Raw genomic sequence first — 23,825 nt, 5'->3', positions numbered from 1 at the left:
ATCAGGTAAATGCTAAAGTAGTCAGTTTTAATATACCTGGGTAATTGAATTATAACAAATCATTTACTTCTAAATTTCCATCTCTATGCCTTTGTACTTTCAACTCTATCCTTTGATATTGTTATATTCATAGACGTGAAGTAGATAGATAAGGGTGGGTGTCTACCATAAGTAAAATGAAATGTCTATTTCCGACTTCTGTAGTTGAATACTTGTAGCTAGTAGTTCTGTGAACAGTAGAGCTTGTACAGTAGTTATAAAGTTTATAAGATCTCATTGTTTAACAGATCTCATTGTCAATATGTCACCCCAATTAGCCCTTCGGACATCGGAAAAAAACCGGTACCGTGACGAGAAATCGGTAAATGTTGAAACGGCCAATGACTGATTGGCGTGTATTGACGATGACAATATTACCTGTTATGAATGAAACCGAGAGCAGTGCCAAGCTGTAATCATCAAAAGCTAATCTACAAACATACCAACGTACATATACAGACAAAAGCAAATCCCGTCGTTGAAACGTAGAAAAATCAATCATCAAAATATTATCATGAAAAAATAACATTTTCCCGCTTTTTTGGGAAACAATAACTGAATATCTTCCAGTATTGAAAATGACATTCGAAATGAAAAACAATACGGAAAAATTTTATTATATTCAAAATTCTTAATGTTCGAGTATATTAACCCCCCAGTAGACTACATTCAACACAGTAGAACCACTATAATTTGTAGCTTACGGGACCAAGCATTTAATACGAATTTTGGAAGGTGACGAATTATATATCAAGCTCTGCAATATCGAGGCTGATGGAATAAAATACGAAAAAAATATATCATGGATACTGATCCCATAATTACCCATAATTAATTCATAATATAGCCTGTATGAATGGATATTAGAAAATATTGTTAAATATTAATTTGACATACTTCTAAAAGATTTCAGAGATCAATACAAATGTTCATGAGCGAGTTCTTCAACCAAGGGTGTCTCTAGTTATATTATTATATTTGAATCCATAGAACTTTAAAGTTCACTCCGTATGGGTGAATAATTCACAATCAGAATTCAAAATCCCTAAACTAATAATACCAATTACTATAACGTTAAAGGTATTGCTATCACAAGTTGTATTAACTAATACATGTGGGTGGGCTATGTTGAAAACAAACAATATCTAGACAGGCAGACAGACATTAAAGAAAGCGAGTTGATGTAAGTTTCGTATATTAATCAGCTGAATTCAGCGGAGTTATCAGTTACTATGGCATACTAGTGTATTTATCGTTATGGGAATCGTTACAGTGTTTTTGATGGCAAAACTACGAATTATAGAGTTATCGAGAAGTTTCAGTGTACTCACTAATCTTGACAATTGAACTATTAAGTAAAGTTATTTTTGTTTTGTGTCAAGAAATTTACTAATAGTTATATTATTCAAGCTCCAAATAACTGCAGAAAAGAGAGACAACCGCACAAAATAGGAATGAATTATATAACGAATTATACAGTTACAAGATAAGTCATCGCCTGATATTACTACGAAGAGGGATAGAAAAGAGTGATAGGTTTCAGAAATAAATTGTCAATGGTCTTGTTAAGAATAGCCTACATGTGGGGATCCATCAGAACAATAATCATTGTTTGAAAACCCAGACAGCTCTGCGTAGTACAGTCCGTCCAAGAAGTATACCTTTTGGAAGTGTCAGAGATTCGATGTGTCTGACTTTGTCGTTTCTGTACGGATGTAAAATTGTCCGGTTTTGGCGCCTACCGCACACGCCAATTCGAGACTCTTTCAAAACAGTCTTTCCCTGTCGCTGGCGTACGGTGTCGATGGATGAGATAGTCGCTGTCCACTCCTGTCAGGTTCTGAGTGTGTCGGAGGACTAAGGTGGCGCGTTCCCTTTCGTGCACTCCCGACAGTCGAGGCCTACGACCGTAGAGGACTGTAAAACTCGAATGTCGTCGGTCTCGACTGTCGCGCCCCCTCAAAAACACAGTAAAAAATATTTTTAAGGAAGAATGTTTATGTAAAGTTGTTGATTTTTCAAATCAACTTCCTAGATTATATAAAAAGGTAAATTTGTTCATTACTCTAAGCATCATACTACTGTATATAACCTTTTTCTATTCTCTGAAGCTTATTAATTTTGTAACTTTTAAATTCTTTATAACTTTAAATTCGTGTAACTTTGAAAGTTCAGCATGTAAAATAAAGATACCAGCATCTTTCCATCTTCCACTTGAGTTTCGTCAACAAAGGTGGTCAAGTCATATACATTCCAGTACTTGGATGATGGTCCCTAAACATATTTTTAAGTAATGGGAATCCATTACTACTGCATTATGCCTCCTTCATTGACAAATCTAAATATTTATCTATCTTCTATCCATCTATAAGACGAGATGGTATCTGTCTTTCTGTCTGTTTGTATGTGAGCTCATCACGCTTGGAATACTTGACTGATTAAGCTGTAATTCTTCACAAAGTTGATCATTCTGAAAATCCTTCAAGGATAAGCACTATCTACCTCCAAAGTTCATATGCTTTTTTTATGAAGGAAGTTTCTATCATTTAGTTTTCAACAAATCAGAAGTTATAATCATTATAAAATGTATTTTGTCTGGAATCGCAGTAGGATGTGTCCTCAACTGTCGCCTGCTGCAAGCGAGTCTCTAATTTTTGTACAGGCCCGACAGTCGAGACCAGCGAAATTCGAGGCCAGCGACGGTAGAGGACTCCTGAAAAAGTGGCCTCAAATGTCGCCTGCGTTAGGCGACAGTTGAGGCCACTCTAATTTTTGTACAGCCCCGACAGTCTAGACCTACGACGGGAGAGGACTCCTGAAAAAGTGGCCTCAAGTGTATTATGTTTGACGAACAATGTTTGCCCGTGGCCAGTGAGGACGCGTCACCAAACAAAATATTTGTAAGTTGGAAGTACAGGTTTTATGTTTTACAGCTGTTTTTCAGCTGTCAACACTGGACATGTTTGAAGAAACAGTAATTTTTGTTTGACAAACAATGATTGTCCAAATTTCTAAGAATGTTTGTCCCTGAGCTCTTCAACAAACATGTTTGCCGAACATGTTTGCCGAACATGTTTGCCGAACATGTTTGCCGAAGATGTTTGCCGAACATGTTTTGCCAAACATGTTTGCCGAACATGTTTGCCAACCATGTATGTCGAACATTTGTTCAGTGTGGTCACGGCTGAAGTAAACCGATTTCTGGCGTTTGTCATGACTCCTGCCAGCATTGCAGGCGTTATGTTAGCAATTTCTTCCCTGATATTGGTCTTCAAATCTTGAAGGGTCCTTGGACAGTTCACATAAACAATGGATTTCAAAAACCCCATAGAAAAAACCACAAAGGTTCAAATCGTAGATCAGGCTGGCCACTACAAATCGCTCCTAATCGAGATGAGGCGTCCTGGAAAGTGTTTCCTCAATTGGAGTCACTTTCAGAAAGTTCCTGCCCAATTGCCATCTTGTATGGATGGAAATGAAGATCATCATGAAGAATTCGTCTCACAGAACGATCGGAAAGTTCAAAAGCAGACTCATGTATGCGTGCAGAACACTGTGGTGATCGCAACTTTTAAACTCTCTCTCACTGCCTCAATATTCTCAGGTGACCGAATGGACCGAGGGACTCTAGTTCTTCGTCTTGTCGCACTTGCGGATTGTCCGAACGTAGTGACCCACGTAACAATTGATTTCCGGTCCGGGATAGAAGCCAAAGGGGCTGAATTCAAGCGATTTCGAAATGCGCGCTGGGTTATGATCACAGAACATCCGCTCGAAAAATAAGTCTCAACAGAAAATCTGTTTTTGTACAAATACAAATATAATCAGTCAATGAAAAATGAAATACACATGTTCGTGGTTCTTAAGTCTGTACGCAGCTATACAACATTAATCTGAATTATCAAGTGACATACATACAATAAATATTCGAATCTAAAACTAGAATGACTATAAAAAAAATTGGCCAATAAAAGACTCATTGAGAGCACAGTGCATTCAGCGACTCTCTGTAACCCAGTCGTGTGTTGATGGGAAGAATATTATTTTATATCCTCTCCAGAGAATAGACAATTATTTTTCGAAACACCTCCGATTTATGAAGTTACATCACAATATTATATTATAGTTTTCCCAATTGCATACAATCTTTTTATTCTTATCAATTTGTTATACCTTGTTGACCGAAGCGAAGCTGTGGTCTTAGTTTCGACTCGATCAGCTTTTGTCTGTTTGTTTGTTTGTACCACAGTTACAGTCGCAGTTATTGTCCGATATGGATGAAATTTGGTATACAAGTTCTTCGAAACAAGGCGCAGAAACGTATGTGTAACGATTTTTGATAAGATCTCCGGTTTCAATATAAATTGTGCCGCTCTAATATGTGCTGTATTGAATGAATGGTATCGTTGGAATGCTATCGATAGTGGACAAGAGTTGTCAGCGGTAAACCTTGAAACGTCTGAGCCACTCCAAAACATACTGTATTTATTAATTGAAGAATACTTCTCACTTGATTGCTCCATTTCTTCCCTTTTCAACACGATATTTCCCTGTTTCATAGATGAATAGTTTCTAGACCTACCTAACCGGCTGGGGACATCACAGCTTAGTTAGTTAGCTCTTGTTTTCGTTTTAGTATGAGATCGGAAACCGACTTGTGAGCATGAACATTCAGCATAGGCATAACAAGCCGCCATAACATTGAATCCACTTTTCATGAAAAACCTCCTGTCATTGTCACCATCAAACCCATCTTATGTAGAATCATTTTCCGTCTCACTATCGTCTATGAGACGATTCATCGTCTAAATTGCCTACTGCATATTCCATTTTCCTATCAGTTGACCGATTTCTTATAATAAATTAATTGTAAGAAAAGTTGTAATATTGTAAATATGGGGACAATATGAAGGCACCTCCTTGAGAGACATTTATAAGTCCGGTGTCCCTGGAAACAATGTCTTTAGCACTTTCAATGGAGAAAATAATAGATGACATGGATAAATCTTAATATACTGTACTTTCTTAATGGCCCTTCTCATTAGTTTGAAAGTTGTAGGCTATTCATGAGCGAGGTCTACTGTTTGCAGAACTACTAGTAAATTCTTTGAATGATTAGAAATACTGTCATTTAATGAGATTTAGTGTATAAATATTGTAACATTATAAATAAAGAAATCCAATCTAGCCCGAACAATCAGTTGTGTGTTGACAGCTGGAGGAGCTAAATAATCATGGAAACAATACATGTGTAGGCTATATAAATGATAGTTCTGTATCAGTCAATACAGAAAGCCTGTAGCTATTTGTAGCAGCATTATTGCTACTCTGGAGGTTAGTGCAGAATATACCCAGTGGCACTCCCGTTTGTATTTACACGACGCGCTAATTCCCTGTGCCAACAATTGAACAATTATATCAATGGCTTTACAAGAGGGTTGTACGCTGCGGGGTGTAAGAGGGCGCGAGAGTGTGTGTGTGTGTGTGTGTGTGTGTGTGTGTGTGTGTGTGTGTGTGTGTGTGTGTGTGTGTGGTGTGTGTGTGTGTGTGTGTGTGTGTTGTGTGTGTGTGTGTGTGTGTGTGAGAGAGAGATAGAGAGTGAGAGAGAGAGAGAGAGAGTGAGAGAGGGAGTGTGAGAGAGATAGAGAGAGAGAGAGACAGATACAGAGATAAAGAGAGTGAGATTGATTGATTGATTGAGTACTTTATTTATGTAGATTACAATATATACTGGCTTATACACTTATATACAATAGCTTACAATACAGCAAAATTATAGATGAATTTACATAATATAGACTAAGAAAATAATTATTGAACTGTATATGATATGAAAAAGTAATTTGTAATATAATAACTGTAGATAATCATATTGTTATGCATCTACATAAATTGGCAGAGCTTTGGACAAATCAATGTCCATTCTTCGGAAAGAATATTAGAAATATCCTCCCCACTAACTACCACTAACTACTCCCCTCTACCAAACTGAGAGAGAGAGAGATTGATTGATTATATGCCTTTATTGGGGAGGAGTTAGGACTCCTGGTCCTCTCTGCCACACAACCCTTTACAAAAGAAGAAAAATTTACATAAGAAAACAGAAAAAATAGATTACATATTATGTAATAAGATTACATAAGATTAATATAAGTAGATAAAACTCTTAATCAAAATACAATTACATAATAATTTTAGACTTAATTTATTAATACAATTGGAAACAATATTTCAAATTCCACTAGATAAATCCTATGGGAGAACCTATCAATGGATCAGACAGAGAGAGAAAATGAGCGAGTGAGTGTGAGAGAGATTGGATTAGATTAGAGTTCTTTATTCATATATGTTACGATATTTACTGGCTCATACACTAATTATATCAAATGCTAATTATTAAACGAATTTTACAAAAAATTAATCAATGAGGATAAAGATTGAATGAAATTAGAATAACGATAATATAATTTCGTGATGTAACTTCATAAATCGGCGGTGTTTCAACTACTGATTGTCGATTCTCTAAGGAGGATATAAAATAATAACCTTCCCATCAACACACGACCGGGAGGAGAGAGTGAGAGTGAGTGAGAGAGAGATTAGATTAGATTGGATCTTTTTATTGACCGAGCGAGGTGAGGTCTAAGATTCAAGTCGACGGTTTGGCATTTCTCTTAATGCTTATATGTTGCCCATTTACGGCGAAACGCGGTAATAGATTTTCATGAAATTTGACAGGTATGTTCCTTTTTAAATTGAGCGTCGACGTATATACAAGGTTTTTGGAAATTTCACATTTCAAGGATAATATAAAAGCAAAAAGGAGTCTCCTTCGCCAATATTAGAGTGAAAATCAGACTATCATAGAATTATTAATCATAAATCAGCTGTTCAGTGGACTATAATACTACTATGCTATCTGATCCTATACTATTAATCGAGCAATTTATGTTTATATATTTAGATGTTTATATGTTTGTATTTCACCGGATCTTGAAAACGGTTTTAACGATTTTCACGAAATTTAGAACATAGTAGGTTTATGATATAAAAATTCGATTGCACTAGGTCTCATCCCTGGGAAAACTCGCTGAAGGACATGGAAAGGATAATCCATTCTTGGAAAAACAGATGATAATTTCGTCGTCTATCGATAACAGAAGATGCGTGTGCCTGTGTGGAAGATCAGCTGTGTAATCAATTAGCTTACCGTATCTCGCGAGAAATCTAGAAATTTTAATTGACTCGATCAAAATAATCTGATTTGTTGACATGAGATGATATACTTGAAGTACTATTCAAAGTTAATCATTATTTTACAGTTTTAAGTGATCAGTGAGAATATCAGTTATAAAAAGCAAATCAATGGCATTCAATGGAAAATATCCAATTAGAACCAAAATAGAATTGAACGGAAAATTAATAGAACAAGTGAAAAATTTCAACTATCTTGGTAATGATGTAACATATGATACAGATATTGATGTATACAATAAAATTTCAAAGTTTCAGGGAATATGTGGCACTATACATAGAAACCTCAAAAATAAATCAAGACAAGAAACCAGAATAAAGTTCTATAATACCATTGCAGTTCCGACTCTCCTATATGGAAGTGAGAATTGGATTCACACACGTAGAATGGACAGTCGAATTCAAGCTGCAGAAATGAGGTTTCTAAGGAGTGTATTTGGCTGCACTAGAGTTGATAGAATCAGAAACACTGATATAAGACAGGGTTTATTGGTTGCTCCTCTACATGAAAGAATTATTCAAAATAGACGCAACTGGTGCAGTCATTTGGATAGGATGCCACCTGGAAGAATTCCCGTTGTAGTCCAAAACTATAGACCCACAGGAAAAAGAGATGTAGGGAGACCAAGAAAGAGATGGGTACCGGATCAGGTTCATTAATAAACCTAATCCCTGAAGTGAAGATGATGAGATGATAAAGTGATCAGTGAGTGTTATTTTGTTATTCAATTTGGATTGTCAACAATCTGAATAAGATCTTTTATGTTTTCAAATATTTGGACTGAAAATTTGACCTGGATTCAAGTGTATGAAACATAACCTACTTTTTGGACCATTTATAGTGTGTAAATAAAAATTTGGGGAAGAAACAGTTTTGGGCTGTGCCTGTTCGTCCTTCCCCAATCATTTTGAAAAAATGTGCTCTGTTTATCAATAAATAAATAACGAGCGAAGCTTGGTGCCCAGATATTTAGCATAATATGCCCGATCTCCCATCACAGTTCGGGTGGAGATTTCATGACTAGTTTTATTATCAGCTGTCAGTTTTACTCCCAACTATTTAAACTCGTTGATGCCTTGCACTGCACAATCGTCTTCTAACCATCAGCCTAACGTAGCTTTACAAAAAAGTCCTCAATCCTACCTCTTGTGCTTGATTGATGGGACGAGGGTGGCTTAAAAGTAGCATTTCTCCCTAATATGCTTATATTTTGGAAGCCTTGCTTTCCATCGACAATACTAATGATATAAAAATGAAGATTCGTGAATTCCCCCGAAGTTCTGTTCAATCAAATTCTGTGATATCTTCAATAGTTTATAAAACATCTAAAAATCCCGAGATGATAATTTTTTTTGAAAAATCAGTTTTCTTCATCCTCACTACTCTCGGTTGAAAGTTGTAATGGATATTAACTGTTTCCACACACTTTGAAAAAAATGGGGAAATCAATATTTTTCATAATAATACATGTTGTTTACATCACACCCACTGACAAACCAATAAATTAGAGTGACCGCTAATAGACCACCCCACCCAACACCCAACCCTTCCATTTCCGGCAGGCTACTTTAATCACTCTCTATCACATCACACACCTCACCCCTGCCCCATCCTGACATAATCATTTCATGAACATACCCTCCAATAACGCTCTTTGAAGAAATCATATTTTTGACACTTTGGTAAATAAAAACAACCGCTTTGATCGATGCACTGTAAGCTTCATTATTCATGTATGGCTCAGCCTTATTCTGTTGTATTAAGAACTCATTCTCATGTTAATATTGCAAAAGTTTCATTATTTTCTTGCTTGTCATGATTGAGAGCCACTTTCCGAGCTCGGGATTTAGCTAAGTTCTAGCTTTTAAACAGCTGGAGTCAGAAAATTGGCTTTGAAAACGGGGCGTAGTCGCAGTTCACGTTTAAATTGAATTTCTAAACTAGGAAATAAATAATAAATAAATAAATAAATAATAACTTTTATTCACTTCATTGTACAATTTTACAAAGCATAAAACATAACAAATATCAAGTGCACTCCTCATTAGGCTAGGTCTGCGTCGAGGAGTGGTTCGTCTTATAAATTGAATACAAAATAAAATAACGAGAGAATAGTGTAACGTTTTAGCTATTTTGAATTATTTAGAAAAGTTTCATTTCATCAAGGAGAGACGTTTCCAATATTATTATAGAGACGTTTCCAATATTATATTTATTCATCAATATTTTAGTGAGAAAATAAATATTTATTTTGCTGCGACTATTTACTGCGACTACGCCCCGTTTTGGAAAGCCAATTTTCTGACTCCAGCTGTTTTAAGTCTAGAACTTAGCTGAATCAAAATCTCGGAAACCGGCCATAGAAGAGTTTACTATCCTATACTATTGAACGAGCAACTTCTGTTCATATTGTTAGATTTTTAGATGTTTATATGTTTGTATTTCACCATATATCGAAAACGGCTCTAACGATTCTCACGAAATTCAGAACATAGTAGGTTTAGAATATAAAGATTCGATTGCACTAGGTCTCATCCCTGGGAAAAACTTGCTGAAGGACATTAAAAGGATAATTATTATTCATCCTTGGAAAAACAGCTGATAAAAATTATTTCGTCGTATGTTTGTGATGGAAGTGAGTGAGCGAGTTCATGTGTGTGGGACTGTGCCAAAATTATGACTCAGCTGTTGAACTTTTGTAATCATTCAATGAGATACTTAGTGCCGGTTGCAAAAAAGCCGGGTTATTTTCAATCCTGATTAATTCCAGTAGATCCATCTTTTTACTTTCCTTGCCCTATTACCATAGGTAAGGAAAGTATTGCGTGTGTGGAAAGTGTGTGTGTGTGTGTGTGTGGTGTGTGTGTGTGTGTGGTGTGTGGTGTGTGTGTGTGTGTGTGTGTGTGTGTGTGTGTGTGTGTGTGTGTGTGTGTGTGTGTGTGTGTGTGTGTGTGTGTGTGTGTGTGTGTGTGTGTGTGTGTGGTGTGTGTGTGTGTTGTGTGTGTGTGTGTGTGTGTGTGTGTGTGTGGTGTGTGTGTGTGTGTGTGTGTGTGTGTGTGTGTGTGTGTGACTGTATGTGCGTCCGTGTACAAGATATCTCATCTTCCAATTAACGAAATGTCTTGAAATTCGGAACTTAAGGTCCTTACAATATAACGATCCGACACGAACAATTTCGATCAAATGCAATCCAAGATGGCGGCTAAAATAAGGAAGATGTTGTCAAAAACAGGATTTTTCACGATTCTCTCGAAAACGGCTTGATTTTGATCAAATTAATATCTAAAATAGCCATTGATAAGCTCTATCAATTGCCACAAGTCCCATATCTGTAAAAATTTCAGGAGCTCCGCCCCATACATGCAAAGTTTGATTTAAGATTCCCAATTATCAGGCTTCAGATACAATTGAAACAAAAAATTCAAAGTGGAAAAGATTGAGCATGAAAATCTCTTCAATTTATGTCCAGTAACATTATCACCTTAAATTGAAAATAAGCTCGAAATTCGAGGCAATGTGATTATTCAATATTGCAAACTGTTGATTCTATTAAATCATTCACCATGAAGAGATAGCAAACCTCGAGTGTCTCCAGCGTTATTGTCCTGACACCAGCTGGCTCAGATCTTTGAATAGTAGACTTGAGATGCGCGTGTACACTAGCGTAAGTGATCAATTTTCATAACGGCAAGGAGAGTTGTGTGAGTGCGCCACACCAGATTTTTGAAATGGTCTTCTCTGATTTGGTTCACGTGAAATTAATCAGGATTAAAATTTAACTGGCTATTGTGCAACTGGGCCTTTGGAGGGAAACTTTCGCATTCCTCTGGGAATTAATCTTAATTTACTGTGATTAGATAGAACATTATGAATGTTATTATAATTTCTTCTTTCGTAATAAATTTTTTATGCTTTGGTACACCAGAGCGAAGCTCGGTCCCCGATATTTCAATTTCAATTTTATTGATGTCATGCATTGTACAATAATACAATATTGACACGAGTCGAATACATTAGTAAATTACATTGTAAGAAATATTAAGATATTTAATTAACAAAAAATAATTCAATTCGCTGCCAAGATGACAAGAATCACATCATTTTGAAAATTTCTTAATTCAAAAAATTCTATTATACTGTAAAAGGATTTATCGATCAGCCAATCCTTCAACTTAATCTTCAACAAAACTATATCTCAGATATAACAGGTGGGAGAGAGTTCAATATATTCCTGCTCATGTGATCAGGACTACCTTGGAAAAAATATTAGGTCTTATCAGACCTGGAAATATAGAACGTATCAATAGTGAAAATTAAATACAAAAATTCTCTCTCACACACCTCTCTCTTAATCTCTCTCTTCCCAACAAACACAATTCAAGTGCATTTTGATGGATTGACATATCGGTCAATGTTTCCATGTGTTGTTGTTGTTGTTGTTGGTTGTGGTCAAGTGTTCATTGTTGAGTTATGACGTCATTCCATTGTCATGATCGCTTTAGTTATTGTATACATCCATTGTTGACACTACCTTACTTATTGTTATGCAACCATGTTTACTCATTTTAGTGATTGTGTGCCTCGCCAAAGCATTGTCGTTTGTCATTCAACGACAATTTGAAACAGTATCTAAAACACTTTGTCACTTTTTGATATCGTGTCAAGTAACACGACTACTGGGCTAAGGTGCCGTATCCAATCGAGTTTAATATTTTATTAAAGTTTGTTGGTTGAATAAGGAGAGGTGTTTAGAGGAGAATCAGCTGAAGCGGGCAAATTGATTGTTTCTGTCCCTACCAGTGAGTATAGAAAGTAACATTCATGTTACAATCATTTTCCATTTATTTCATTTATTCATATACAATAGATACAATGCAGGTAAAAACAACAGGCATTCGCCCAAAACTGCTTTAAACCTTAATTTGGAATTCACAGTCTAGAGGTTATGTAAATGAAAGCTCAATTCACACACTATTTTGAGTTCAAAAATTGTATGTACTACAATAATTTCAAATTTCAAATCAGATTAATTAGTTTCAAAATACAAATCCAAACGAAAATCTTCCTTCACAATCACAAAAAATCTGGTGTGGTGCACTCGCACAACTTTCCTTACCGTTAAGAAAATTGATCAACTGACGCTAGTGTTCCCGCGCATCGCTGGTGACAGGACAATAGCGCTGCAGACACACGAAGTCTTCTATCTATTCATAGTGAATGATTAATTAAATAGAATCAAAAATTTTAGGTGGAAATGTTACTGGACATCTATTGCAGAGATTTTCATGATCAATCTTTTCCACTTGAAATTATTTGTTTAAATTGTATATGAAGGCTGCTAATTGAGAATCTAAAATCAAACTTTGTATAGATGGGGCGGAGCTCCTGAAATTTTTACAGATATGAAACTTGTTGCAGTTGATAGAGTTTATCAATGACTATTTCAGGTATGAATTTGATCAAAATCGTTGGAGCTATTTTCGAGAAAATCGCGAAAAATCCTGTTTTTGACAACATTTTCGCCATTTTAGCCGCCATCTTGGATTGCATTTGATCGAAATTGTTCGTGTCGGATCCTTATAGTGTAAGGACTATACGTTCCAAATTTCAAGTCATTCCGTTAACTGGGAGATGAGAAATCGTGTACACAGACGCACATATACACACATACAGACCAATACCCAAAAACCACTTTTTCGGACTCAGGGGACCTTGAAACGTATAGAAATTGGGGTACCTTAATTTTTTATCGGAAAGCAATCCTTTCCTTACCTATGGTAATAGGGCAAGGAAAGTAAAAATATTTAAAATTTCATTAAGTAAAAATTCTAACACAAGACAGCTTTTCAAAATTATGTAATCATGTTACATTCATGGTAGAATGTAATTCTACATACATAGATGGTAGAAAGTCAAATTGTTGTAAGAGACAGGACTCGGTTTTTTCAGGAGAGCTAAAAAACTTCTAGAATCATCATTTCAACAACAATTATCTTCTTACATGTGTGTATGTGCTTCATTTCAACTATTTTCTATGAAAATATTATTCAAATTTCATTTTTTTCTATTTTTAACCAATTTATGGCACTTACAACATTTTGCCATTACGAAATTTGAGCTTAATGTCAGTTACAACAATCTGACTCGACATATTCCCGTGTTATTTAGATTTTGTCTCTTGCAACATTCTGCCTTACACTGAAATTTACTGTATGGAGGTTACAATTTTAATTTTTCTCTAAAATTAATCTAATGATTGAGAAAAAAGAGATTTTATTAGAATAGAATCAATTTATTCATCATTTATAATCATAGGCATTGTATAACTTATCATAAAGTTTCCTATAACTTAGTTTTGTGTATCATGGTCTTACTCCCCACATCCACAGTTCCATTCAATGCTCAGTTATTAGAGAAAATTGAATCAATTATCTTGTATAATTTTAAATTCAGCAAGTAGAAATAATTAAGATTAATAGAAAATTTAACAAGTAGGCAAAAATAATAAAATAACATGAAAATTAAGAGTACAAAAGAATAACTTACATAGGCTACATGCACAGTTGCATGTACATCATTCACTGCTCAGTTAGCAGTCTAAATCAGGTCAATTGCCTTGCACAATTAATTCCAAATAAAAGCAGTTAGAAAACAATAACATGGATAAATTAAAGTAGAAGATAAAAAAATAAGCAAATAATTTAAATATTTATAAAGTAGTAAATAATGCACTGAATAATGAAATATTTGTCCATAGTAGTAAGTAGTAACTATTAAATCTATCAACTACAAGTCTATCCTAATATTCATTTCCTAATAAATCACTAATATTATTATTGATTTTTATTTGTAATCTAATAGTTATTCTGATACTCTAAACTTCTACAGAGTCTTCTTCATCTGTCTCTGGTAGAACGTCAGCTGTCTTTTTGTTATGAGGGATCTGGAAGTATTCAGTATGGAATCTTTCAGGGATGATTCCATTTTTACACAAATCTGTTAAGTTTTTATATTTTCTCTCATTTATTGGAAGCTTATCATTGTACAGTTGGGTTTTTGATGTTACTTCAGTCTTGCTCCTTCTACAAAGCATTGATATTTTCCTTGTTTCTTCATCTTCATCATAGCTATTTCTTAGATAGACATTTTCATCTCCTTTTTTAAACTGGCAAATTCTGTAGTACTGGTATTAGATTCCTTGGCCAATTCAACCAACATAGCAGCTCTACTTGTCATTTTTTCCAACCTGTGAAAAAACATTTCATCAATATTATACAATAACAAATTAATAATGACTTATTGGAAATTGATAGAGGAGTTGAGTGAAATAATCAATTTCCAATTTGTTTTAATAATTCAATTTCAAATAGGAACCAAGTAAAAGTGGTCAAGTAGGCCCACCCCACTCTGTCTTCTCAAAAATAAGTAACTTATATCCACTGTAAGTAATATGTAACTTATATCCACAATAAGTAACTTAATCCATGTATCCATCCTCTACCCACCATAAACAAGTAATGTCCTACCTCTGTGTATATATACTAGAAAAATAGACTATCCTACAATGTATAGACCACATCATTGTATATTACTATGTTTCCTGTTTTCATTATTTGCACATAAATTGATTGAATCTCCAATGAAAAAGTAACCTGCATCAAATTCAGAAGTAGCCTATGTTATTTGAAACTGATTACAATTGAGTTGGTGATGCAGACAACTGAGAAATATAAAGCTTCAAAATAATATTTAAATTAGTACTTAATACTTAATTAATACTTAATTAGAGTGGTGTTCAATGGTTAAAAATAACGATAGCTAACTCACCTCTCAAAGAAATGATGAAACAGTTTACAAACTCATTCTCTTGATAAGTTTTCCTGGATAATTCAATTTCAAACAACAAAAATACACAGCAAATCACGCTACACAGACCAATGAAACAAGAATCACGCTTCAACTTCCACTGAAACATAACCTAGAACCATGTGACTGGTGGCTTATACAACATTCTGGCTAGCAGAGATTGAAAACTGGATCCAGTACAAAATGTTCTTGGATGACGATACAACATTCTGTCTTTCAGTTTCTAGCTCATACAACATTTTGACTTTCAAAGACTTGCAATATTGGCAGTTACAACAAACTTTATTCTTCTTTTTCTCCCTTAAAATGAATTAGATGGTTACAACACTTTGCTGGGACGTAAAACAAGCACATATCTATCAGCTGGACTCAAAAACCAATTTTCCCAGATTTTGGCGCTTACAACATTTTGACTTTCAACCATCGGCACTATGAATGGCACATTCTATACTCATTGGTTCCCTACACATGGTAGTATCATAGAGAAAAATTTACCTTTTTTCTTTAGGGATACTTTCGAAGAAAAATTTAAATGCATATAGTTGTGGGACTCCTGTAATGTTCACACCCTAACTATTCTAAATGTACCATGCACCTCTAGCATGGTGGAAAATTGTGTCTCAAACTTCCCACACTATACATTTTCTGAACATCCGTTGCATGGACTATGAGACGACTGGAGTGAATGTTTAGGATCATAATACAAAACTAAATGAGAACCATGTTATTGAACTAACGCGTGTTCTCACTACTGACTTACTGAAGGCCAAAGTCGTTGTCCGTCTTTTTGTATGTTCTACAATAACTTCGGAAACAATTGATCAATCAGCTTCAAATTTTGAACACGTATTCTTCGAACCTTTTACATGTCATGTTCGTTGGAAAAACTAAATTGACTCACTCCTTCGTCCTTATTTAGATTATAGAAATAGAATTGAAAGAGCTTAAAAAAAATTGTTGTGATTTAGTCAGCTGAAGAATTCATTGCATGCAATTACTACTGATTTTCCATCCATTCATTCATAACATCAGCTGAGGCTATTTGGGAGCTATCACACAGACAGTCCTTCATGCGCTGACACATCATGATTTCAGCTGGTCAATATTCAACATAATTTACAACTTTTACATCAACAAAACTGATACAGGTTGAGATATCAATGTGCGTTTTTAGCGAATTGTTATTTCTTGGAACTCTGTATCGAAATGATGTATCACATGACCACCCTCTCGTTTCAAAAAATGAAATTTCATTCAAATGAGGGTCGAATAATTATGTTAAAGCAACAGAGTAATGTTTGAAAAGTAAATTTTCATTTCAAATATGATCCTCAATGAAACCTATACTGTCAAATTATTCTTGTAAGACAAATATTTAGCTGCTTCCATAATTTTCATCAACTCTGTATAATAAAAAGTTATTGTGGGTTTCAAAGATTACAATACAACAGTTCTTGAACAAGTTTTCAAACCAAGGGTGTAAGTAGTGTACGAAAGTCTCAATTTAGTCTCGATTGAAGTCGCCAATCAATCATTTATCATTTAATGATGGAGTTGAGTTATCAACAGTAGATTGTCTTGTCACTACTGTAATAATTATTATTGTGGAAATGGGAAGTAGTACAGTGAGAATGATTGATTGATTGATTGATTGATTACTTTATTCATGTAGATTACAATAAATACTGGCCAGAGAGAGAGAGAGAGAGAGAGAGAGAGAGAGAGAGAGAGAAGAGAGAGAGAGAGAGAGAGAGAGAGAGAGAAAGAGTGAGAGAGAGAGAGAGAAGAGAGAGAGAGAGAGAATAGAATAGAATGGCTGCCTTTATTTTTACCTAGGAGGGCGGAGTTAGGGCGCAGCCGGCCCTCTCTTACACTCACCCTCCAATACAATGCTAAATAATTGCTAGATTAAACAAATCAAAGATATATATATATATATATATATATATTATATATATATATAATATATATATATATATATATATACAATATATACAAACAAGGTGAATAAACATTATTGAAATACAAAAAATAATCAATGGAGAAAAAAAAAATAACAAAACCTAAATTATAATTAAGATATGAATAGAAATTAAAGAATAAAAACTGAAAAATAATACAATGTTACAAAAGAAGAAGTAGAAGTAGAAAAAGAAGAAGAAAAAGAAGAAGAAGAAAAAGAAGAAGAAGAGGAAGAAAGAGAAATAATAAATATTTGATTGTTTTGAGAAAAAGAAAGAAAAACTGGCCAATGAACCATGAGCTAGGTCCAGCCACCCACACCACCCCTGATCCACCTGAAAACAGCCGCGCCAAACCAAGAGAGAGAGAGTGAGAGAGAGAGAGAAAGAGTGAGAGAGACTGCATGGGAGAGAGGATACAAAATGTAACACAATACCTTAATCGTTTGTTGGCGATGGTGAGCTTGTGTTGGATGCTTTGTCAATTTTTCAATGCTTGAACCCCTGAAAAGCCCTTGGGGTGGTTATCCATATTCAATGGGCAACAGAAGGGTGGAGTGTACACTGTACAATGATGTACTTGCTATTGATGGGGCTTTGAGTCCCAGAATAGCTTGAAAAATTAATATACCAAACGTTTCATTCAGAATCACGAGTCTCTAAATATTCTGAACCCTGTTTCATTGCCGCAGATTGCTGGAACTAGTGTTGCAAAACTCATCAGCTATTATTCTCTCCCACTGATGCTCGTGACACAGAATTGTTGCAATGAAAACGGTAAAAAATTGGAAAAAGCTGCACAAGCACAGTTTCAGCTTTCACGTGGATTGTTTTTGGTTGAGAGGTATCCTCACGGCAGCCCTGTGTCAACGCATATCATTTATGCTTAAAATTATTATTTATTTATTTATTTATTTATTTATTTATTTATTTGTTGACAGAATTACAAATCATATGAATATGATCGGGACAGAACAACAGGCATAGCCCAAAACTATTCTGTTCCCAAATTTTGATAAATAATGAAGTGTCAGAAAAAATAGGTTAATATTAGCAATTATAGGTTGATTAGCAATTGTATTGCTATCCTTGTCTATCATTCAACAAAGCGGATAGGGATATCTTTTTCTCGCTTTGCTTTCTTGCCAAGTTACTGAAAAAATTTTAAGTTCAATTTCTGTCCAAAAACATATTTGAGCGTGTGGAGGACTCAAAACACATATAGAGAGAGACACTCAAGTCTCAAATGCCTACAACAATTTTTTTATCACTTTGCGAGGCAATTTAAAATTGAAGGCATCAAAATATTTGGAAACATTTTAAGGAATTTTTGGTGAGCTTATCTCTGTATTCTTTGCAGGAGTTTGACAACTGCAATCATTGATCTATCTTGCATTTCATTTTTATTCTACCAACTATACTTGACCGAGCGAAGTGAGGTCTAAAGGTGCGTACAGCAATTCACTTTTAATCAGCTGATGCCAAGCTTTTTATATCTGTATCTTACCGTTTCTGTAAAAATACAGATATAATCAGCTGATTAAAAGTGAATTGCTCATGTTCGCGGCGCCTATATCTGTACGCACCTTGAGATTCAAGTCGACGGTTTTGCATTTCTCTTTATGTTCATATACTTTCTTGTTTTTATGTTTATATTTATGTTCCGCATTTACGGCGAAACGTAGTGATAGATTTTCATGGAATTTGACAGGTATGTTCCTTTTTAAATTGCGCGTCAACGTATATACAAGGTTTTTGGAAATTTTGCATTTCAAGGATAATATACAAGGGAAAAGGAGCCTCATTCATACGCCAATATTAGAGTAAAAATCGGACTATAGAATTATTAATCATAAATCAGCTGTCGAGTGGATTATAAATTAGATGCCATGACGCATGCAGTTGAATATCTCAATGTAACTTGGTGAAAAAAATAGCTGCTGTGTGGACTGTTAATTGCATGCCTCATTGAATGCAATTCTTATGCACTATTACATGAACTATTGATTGCATGCAATAACGCATGCAATTAATAACTAAAATAACATAGTATTGTCTCACGACCTTTCTCTGTTTTGAACTCGGGCTGACCTGTTGCCAGTATGTCTTGAAGGAGATTGATTAGCTTTTGATGTTAGCATTTTGGATACACCAACCCCAACAGCCATTAGCCGATATTAATTGATATTAATATCGAGACATTAACTGATATCTCGCCGACACCATCATACAGAGACAGGATTTACTCTGATGGACAGTACAAGAGGAGGCTGTGGTTCATAACTGCGCGAGGTCTACTGTCTACAGAATTACTATTTATATGTAATTCCGACTGACGCTATTCATATGTATCTATCTCATGTCTGATGAATAAAGATTTTTCAATTCTATTATACTCTACATATACACTGTATATTCCCAATTAGTCACATATTAATGTAATATACTGGGTGAACAAATTCGGTATAGGAATTTGAAACATTTTGAAATAGAATATGAAACTTGAAGGTTTTTTGGTGGGAGAATTTCGGTGGTTGGAGGATGGGGGTTTGGGCTCAAAGTCAAAGCTTGGGGGGACTCAAAAATGAGGTCACCTGGGTTTAGAATGACTACTGACGAGATTTTTTTTGGGCTCCCAATGCAAGGGGTGGTCACCCCTGGTACCATCACATTTAATCTACTTATATAGGTTATCTATACTGTAATAAAAGAAATAACTGGCTCATACACGTACGGGATAGGAAAATTATGTTTGACGCATCATCACGTCTCAACTACTGGACTGACGTGACTTGAAATTCTGCATATAGATTCTTAATTAACCGAGGATGGTTATAGGCCTATTTTCAACTCTTCAAAATCTCATTACGTCAAGTTTTCAGTTTGTCAAGTTTTAAAATAGACCCTTGCGGTGGACCGGTTACCTGCTAGTAAAATATAATATTTCTGGTATATAGTCACTTAACAATTGTAACGTCATATATTATATTATCATTGCATCATGTTTTAACTTTATATTAACTTATTCAGGTTATGATTTCTTTTTTGTTCCAGAAATATCAGACACTCCTGCAGGGTCCTGAACTAGCCGAGAAACAAGACGGTGAGTGTCGTTTTTCATAATTTTTTTGGACAATTTCTATCTAAATTTGGGAAAGGAACAGTTTTGGGCTTTAAGCCTGTTGTTCCTCTCCCAATCATTCACAGTTTTGAGAATGATATATTGTATCTATCAATGTATAAATAAATAAATGAATCCCAATTATCTCAAATTCTGTTCGCTTGAAAGTATACAAACTAGAATATTCTTCGAGAAAATTACAATAATAAATAAGTTGAATCGTGATATAGTTATCAAGCAATCAACATAGTAGACCTGCTATGGTTCCTCAATATATTATCATTTCAGGAGATTGGAATAAGTAATATATAATCATGCACCTCTTTGAAATAATTTATACTATAATAAAGGAATGAACTTGCTTTACTTATACACGTATGGGATAGTGAAATTATGTTCGACGCATCATCACGTCTCTACTAATGGACTGATTAACTTGAAATTTTGCATATAGATTCTTAACTAACCGAGGATGGTTATAGACCTGTTTTTAATTTTTCAAGATCTCATTACAAGTTTTCAGTTTGTCAAGTTCTAAAATAGACCCTTGCGGAGCACGGGTTACCTGCTAGTCACAAATAAGAAGACATTAAGATTATGTTCTCATTATATAATAAGCTCTATTGAGCTTATTGGAACACAATCTTTTTTCGGCTTTGAAATATTTTTCTTGTTTCCAGACGTGAATAGTGACCTGGATAGAAAGTACCCTCCACCTTTTTCTTGGCCGGAATCTGTTCTCTACCCAGAGAGGCGGAGTCAGCTGTCAAGGCCATATCCGCATAATGTTAGAGGTAATCCTATACTATTAAACGAGCAACTTCTGTTTATATGTTTAGATGTTTAGATGTTTAGATGTTTAGATGTTTAGATGTTAGATGTTTAGATGTTTAGATGTTTAGATGTTTAGATGTTTAGATGTTTAGATGTTTAGATGTTTAGATGTTTAGATGTTTAGATGTTTAGATGTTTAGATGTTTAGATGTTTAGATGTTTAGATGTTTAGATGTTTGGATGTTTAGATGTTTAGATGTTTAGATGTTTAGATGTTTAGATGTTTAGATGTTTAGATGTTTGGATGTTCAGATGTTTAGATGTTTAGATGATTAAATGTTTAGATGTTTAGATGTTTAGATGTTAAGATGTTTGAATGTTTAGATGTTGACATGTTTTTATTTCACCGGATCTCGAAAACGGCTCTAACGATTCTCACGAAATTAAGAACATATTAGGTTTATAATATAAAGATTAGATTGGGTCTCATCCCTGGAAAAACTCGCTGAAGGACATTAGAAGGATAATTATTATTCATCCTTGGAAAAGCAGCTGATAATAATTATTTTGTCGTCTGTTGGTGATGGAAGTGAGTGAGCGAGTTCATGTGTGTGGGACTGTGCCAAAATTATGACTCAGCTGTTCAACTTTTGTAATCATTCAATCAGGTACTTAGTGCCGGTTGCAAAAAAGCCGTGTTATTTTCAATCCTGAATAATTCCAGTAGATCCAACCTTTGGAAATGGTCTTCTCTTATTTGATTCACGTGAAGTTGATCAGGATTAAAATTCAATCGGCTTTTGTGCAACTGGGCCTTTGTGAGGGAAATTTTTGCATTCCTATAGGAATTAATCTCAATTTACTGTTATTAGATAGAACATTTCTGTATAAATATCATGAATCTTATTATAATTTCTTCTTTTGTAATAAATTTTTGCTTTTGTACTCCAGAGAGAAGCTCGGTCCCTGATATTACCAGTTTATATCTGCTAATAATTTATTGATATTCTTGTTTTTTTTTTGTTATTTCACTTCATATTCTAAAATCACAGTTCACAAATAGTGGAAAATAAATCAATCAATAAATCATAGTCATACAACTTGCACAGTGAGGTCCACGTTATAATAGCAGTGGAGAAAGATAGGAGAACAACGTTGCTGATCCTCTGTCTTGACAATGCCTTCTATAGACTGTAGCTGATACTGGTTTATTGATGTAATATTAACTTTTCATTCTCGTTAAAAATAATCAATTTTATTTTCAATAATTTCATTATGAATTTTCATAATTAAGATGAAATATTTTGTTTATTAATTATCAATTCCAAATGGTTAAAAGCCGATCTGGCAACAGAGCAAAGCGAGAAAGAGATGGACAAGGATAGCAATACCATTGATAATCAAACAAAATTCAAAATTCAAAAATTCAAAATTTTCTTTATTTGCAGAAACCCTTATTAGTTTAGTGTTTGCAGAAACCCTTATTAGTTTAGTGTTTGCAGAAACACTGCCAGTATAACGTGAACCTCACTATAGAAAAGAACAACAGCCTGAAGCCCAAAACGGTTCTATTCTAATTTATACAACAGTCAAATGAATAAATAAATCTAGGTTATGTCATTTTTACATTTTTGAGTTATACCAAAGGGGCTTGTATGTGTAGACCTATCGCAATGCTCGGCCGTTAGTATAAAAAAAAATCTGGTGTGGTACACTCACACAACTTTCCTTGCTCATTGAACTGTGAGCCTCATTCTCAAACAAGAATAATTTAGGGGAATAACGTAATGACGATTGGCGGCAACATATTTGCAACTACGATCAGACTACTGTATATATAATTGTTTTCAGAGTACTTTTTCCTTTGTGTAAATAATTGTGAAATTCGATGATTTTTGTAAAAGTCGTTGAAACAGCTGTTCTACAGATGGAATATCTTGACTATGACTGTTTTCTTTTTATAAACTGCTCTACCTACCTACCTCATGCACAAGAAGAAGGTTACAATGTCCATTTCTCAAGGATGGGGTGGACCCCCCATTAGTTTCCCGGGAAAAAGACTCATGCCAGTTGATAGAGCTGATAAATAACTATACAGGGTATGAATTTGAAAAAAAATCGTTGGAGCCGTTTTTGAGAAAATCGTGAAAAACATGGTTTTTTTAGTAACTGTCATTTCTCTCTAGAATATTAGGGAGCTCCTGCAATTTTCCCAGGAATGAGATTCATGCCAGTTGATAGGGCTTATAAAAAGCTATCAATGGTATGAATTTGAAGAAAATAGTTTTCGAGAAAAACGTGAAAAACATGGTTTTTTTAGTATTATCCGCCATCTTGAATTGAACTTATTGAATTTCTTATTGTCGCATCCTTAAGGTATAAGGACCTAAGTTTAAAATTTCAAGTCAATCGGTTAATTAGGAATGGAGTTATCGTGTTCACAGACATACACACACACATACACACACACACAGACCAACAACCAAAAATCATGTTTTTGGACTCAGGGGGCCTTGAAACGTATAAATAACTTGAAATTAGGGTACCTTAATTTTTTTGGAAAACAATACTTTCCTTACCTATGGTAAAAGGGCAATGAAAATAAAACTACTTCTCTCTACTTGTAGTTATACCAGAGATTGATGATGGTGTAACAGCCGAAACCAGTATCCAGTAAATCTGTGGTCAGTCAGCATCTATAGTGAGGTCTACGTTATAATGGCAGAGTTTGATTAGCAATGGTATTACTATCCTTGTCTATCATTCAACAAAGCGGATAGCGCAATCTCTTTCTCGCTTAGCTCTGTTG

The 23,825-nt window shown here is 34.7% G+C and overlaps 1 protein-coding gene and 1 long non-coding RNA gene across 2 annotated transcripts in view; one reads left to right on the top strand and one right to left on the bottom strand.

Moving 5' to 3' along the window:
- Positions 1-22,535, top strand: part of LOC111061853 (ski oncogene) — a 122,771-nt gene extending 100,236 nt beyond the window's left edge. Inside the window, exons 10-12 of the mRNA XM_039435299.1 lie at positions 20,176-20,224; positions 20,923-21,036; positions 22,465-22,535. Coding sequence (XP_039291233.1) covers positions 20,176-20,224; positions 20,923-21,036; positions 22,465-22,535 — 234 coding nt within the window. The remainder of the gene's footprint in view (positions 1-20,175; positions 20,225-20,922; positions 21,037-22,464) is intronic.
- On the bottom strand, positions 14,230-15,580 carry LOC120352902. Its single transcript, XR_005572127.1, has 2 exons — positions 15,122-15,580; positions 14,230-14,540 (listed from the first exon to the last, which is right to left on the bottom strand). It is a non-coding gene; the product is annotated as an uncharacterized LOC120352902 (long non-coding RNA).
- Positions 22,536-23,825: the final 1,290 nt, after the last annotated feature.

Source organism: Nilaparvata lugens, chromosome 9 (assembly GCF_014356525.2).
Source record: "Nilaparvata lugens isolate BPH chromosome 9, ASM1435652v1, whole genome shotgun sequence".
NCBI classification, from domain to species: domain Eukaryota; kingdom Metazoa; phylum Arthropoda; class Insecta; order Hemiptera; family Delphacidae; genus Nilaparvata; species Nilaparvata lugens.
Note: the sequence above shows the minus strand (reverse complement) of the source record. Positions and strands in the feature narration are given on the sequence as shown.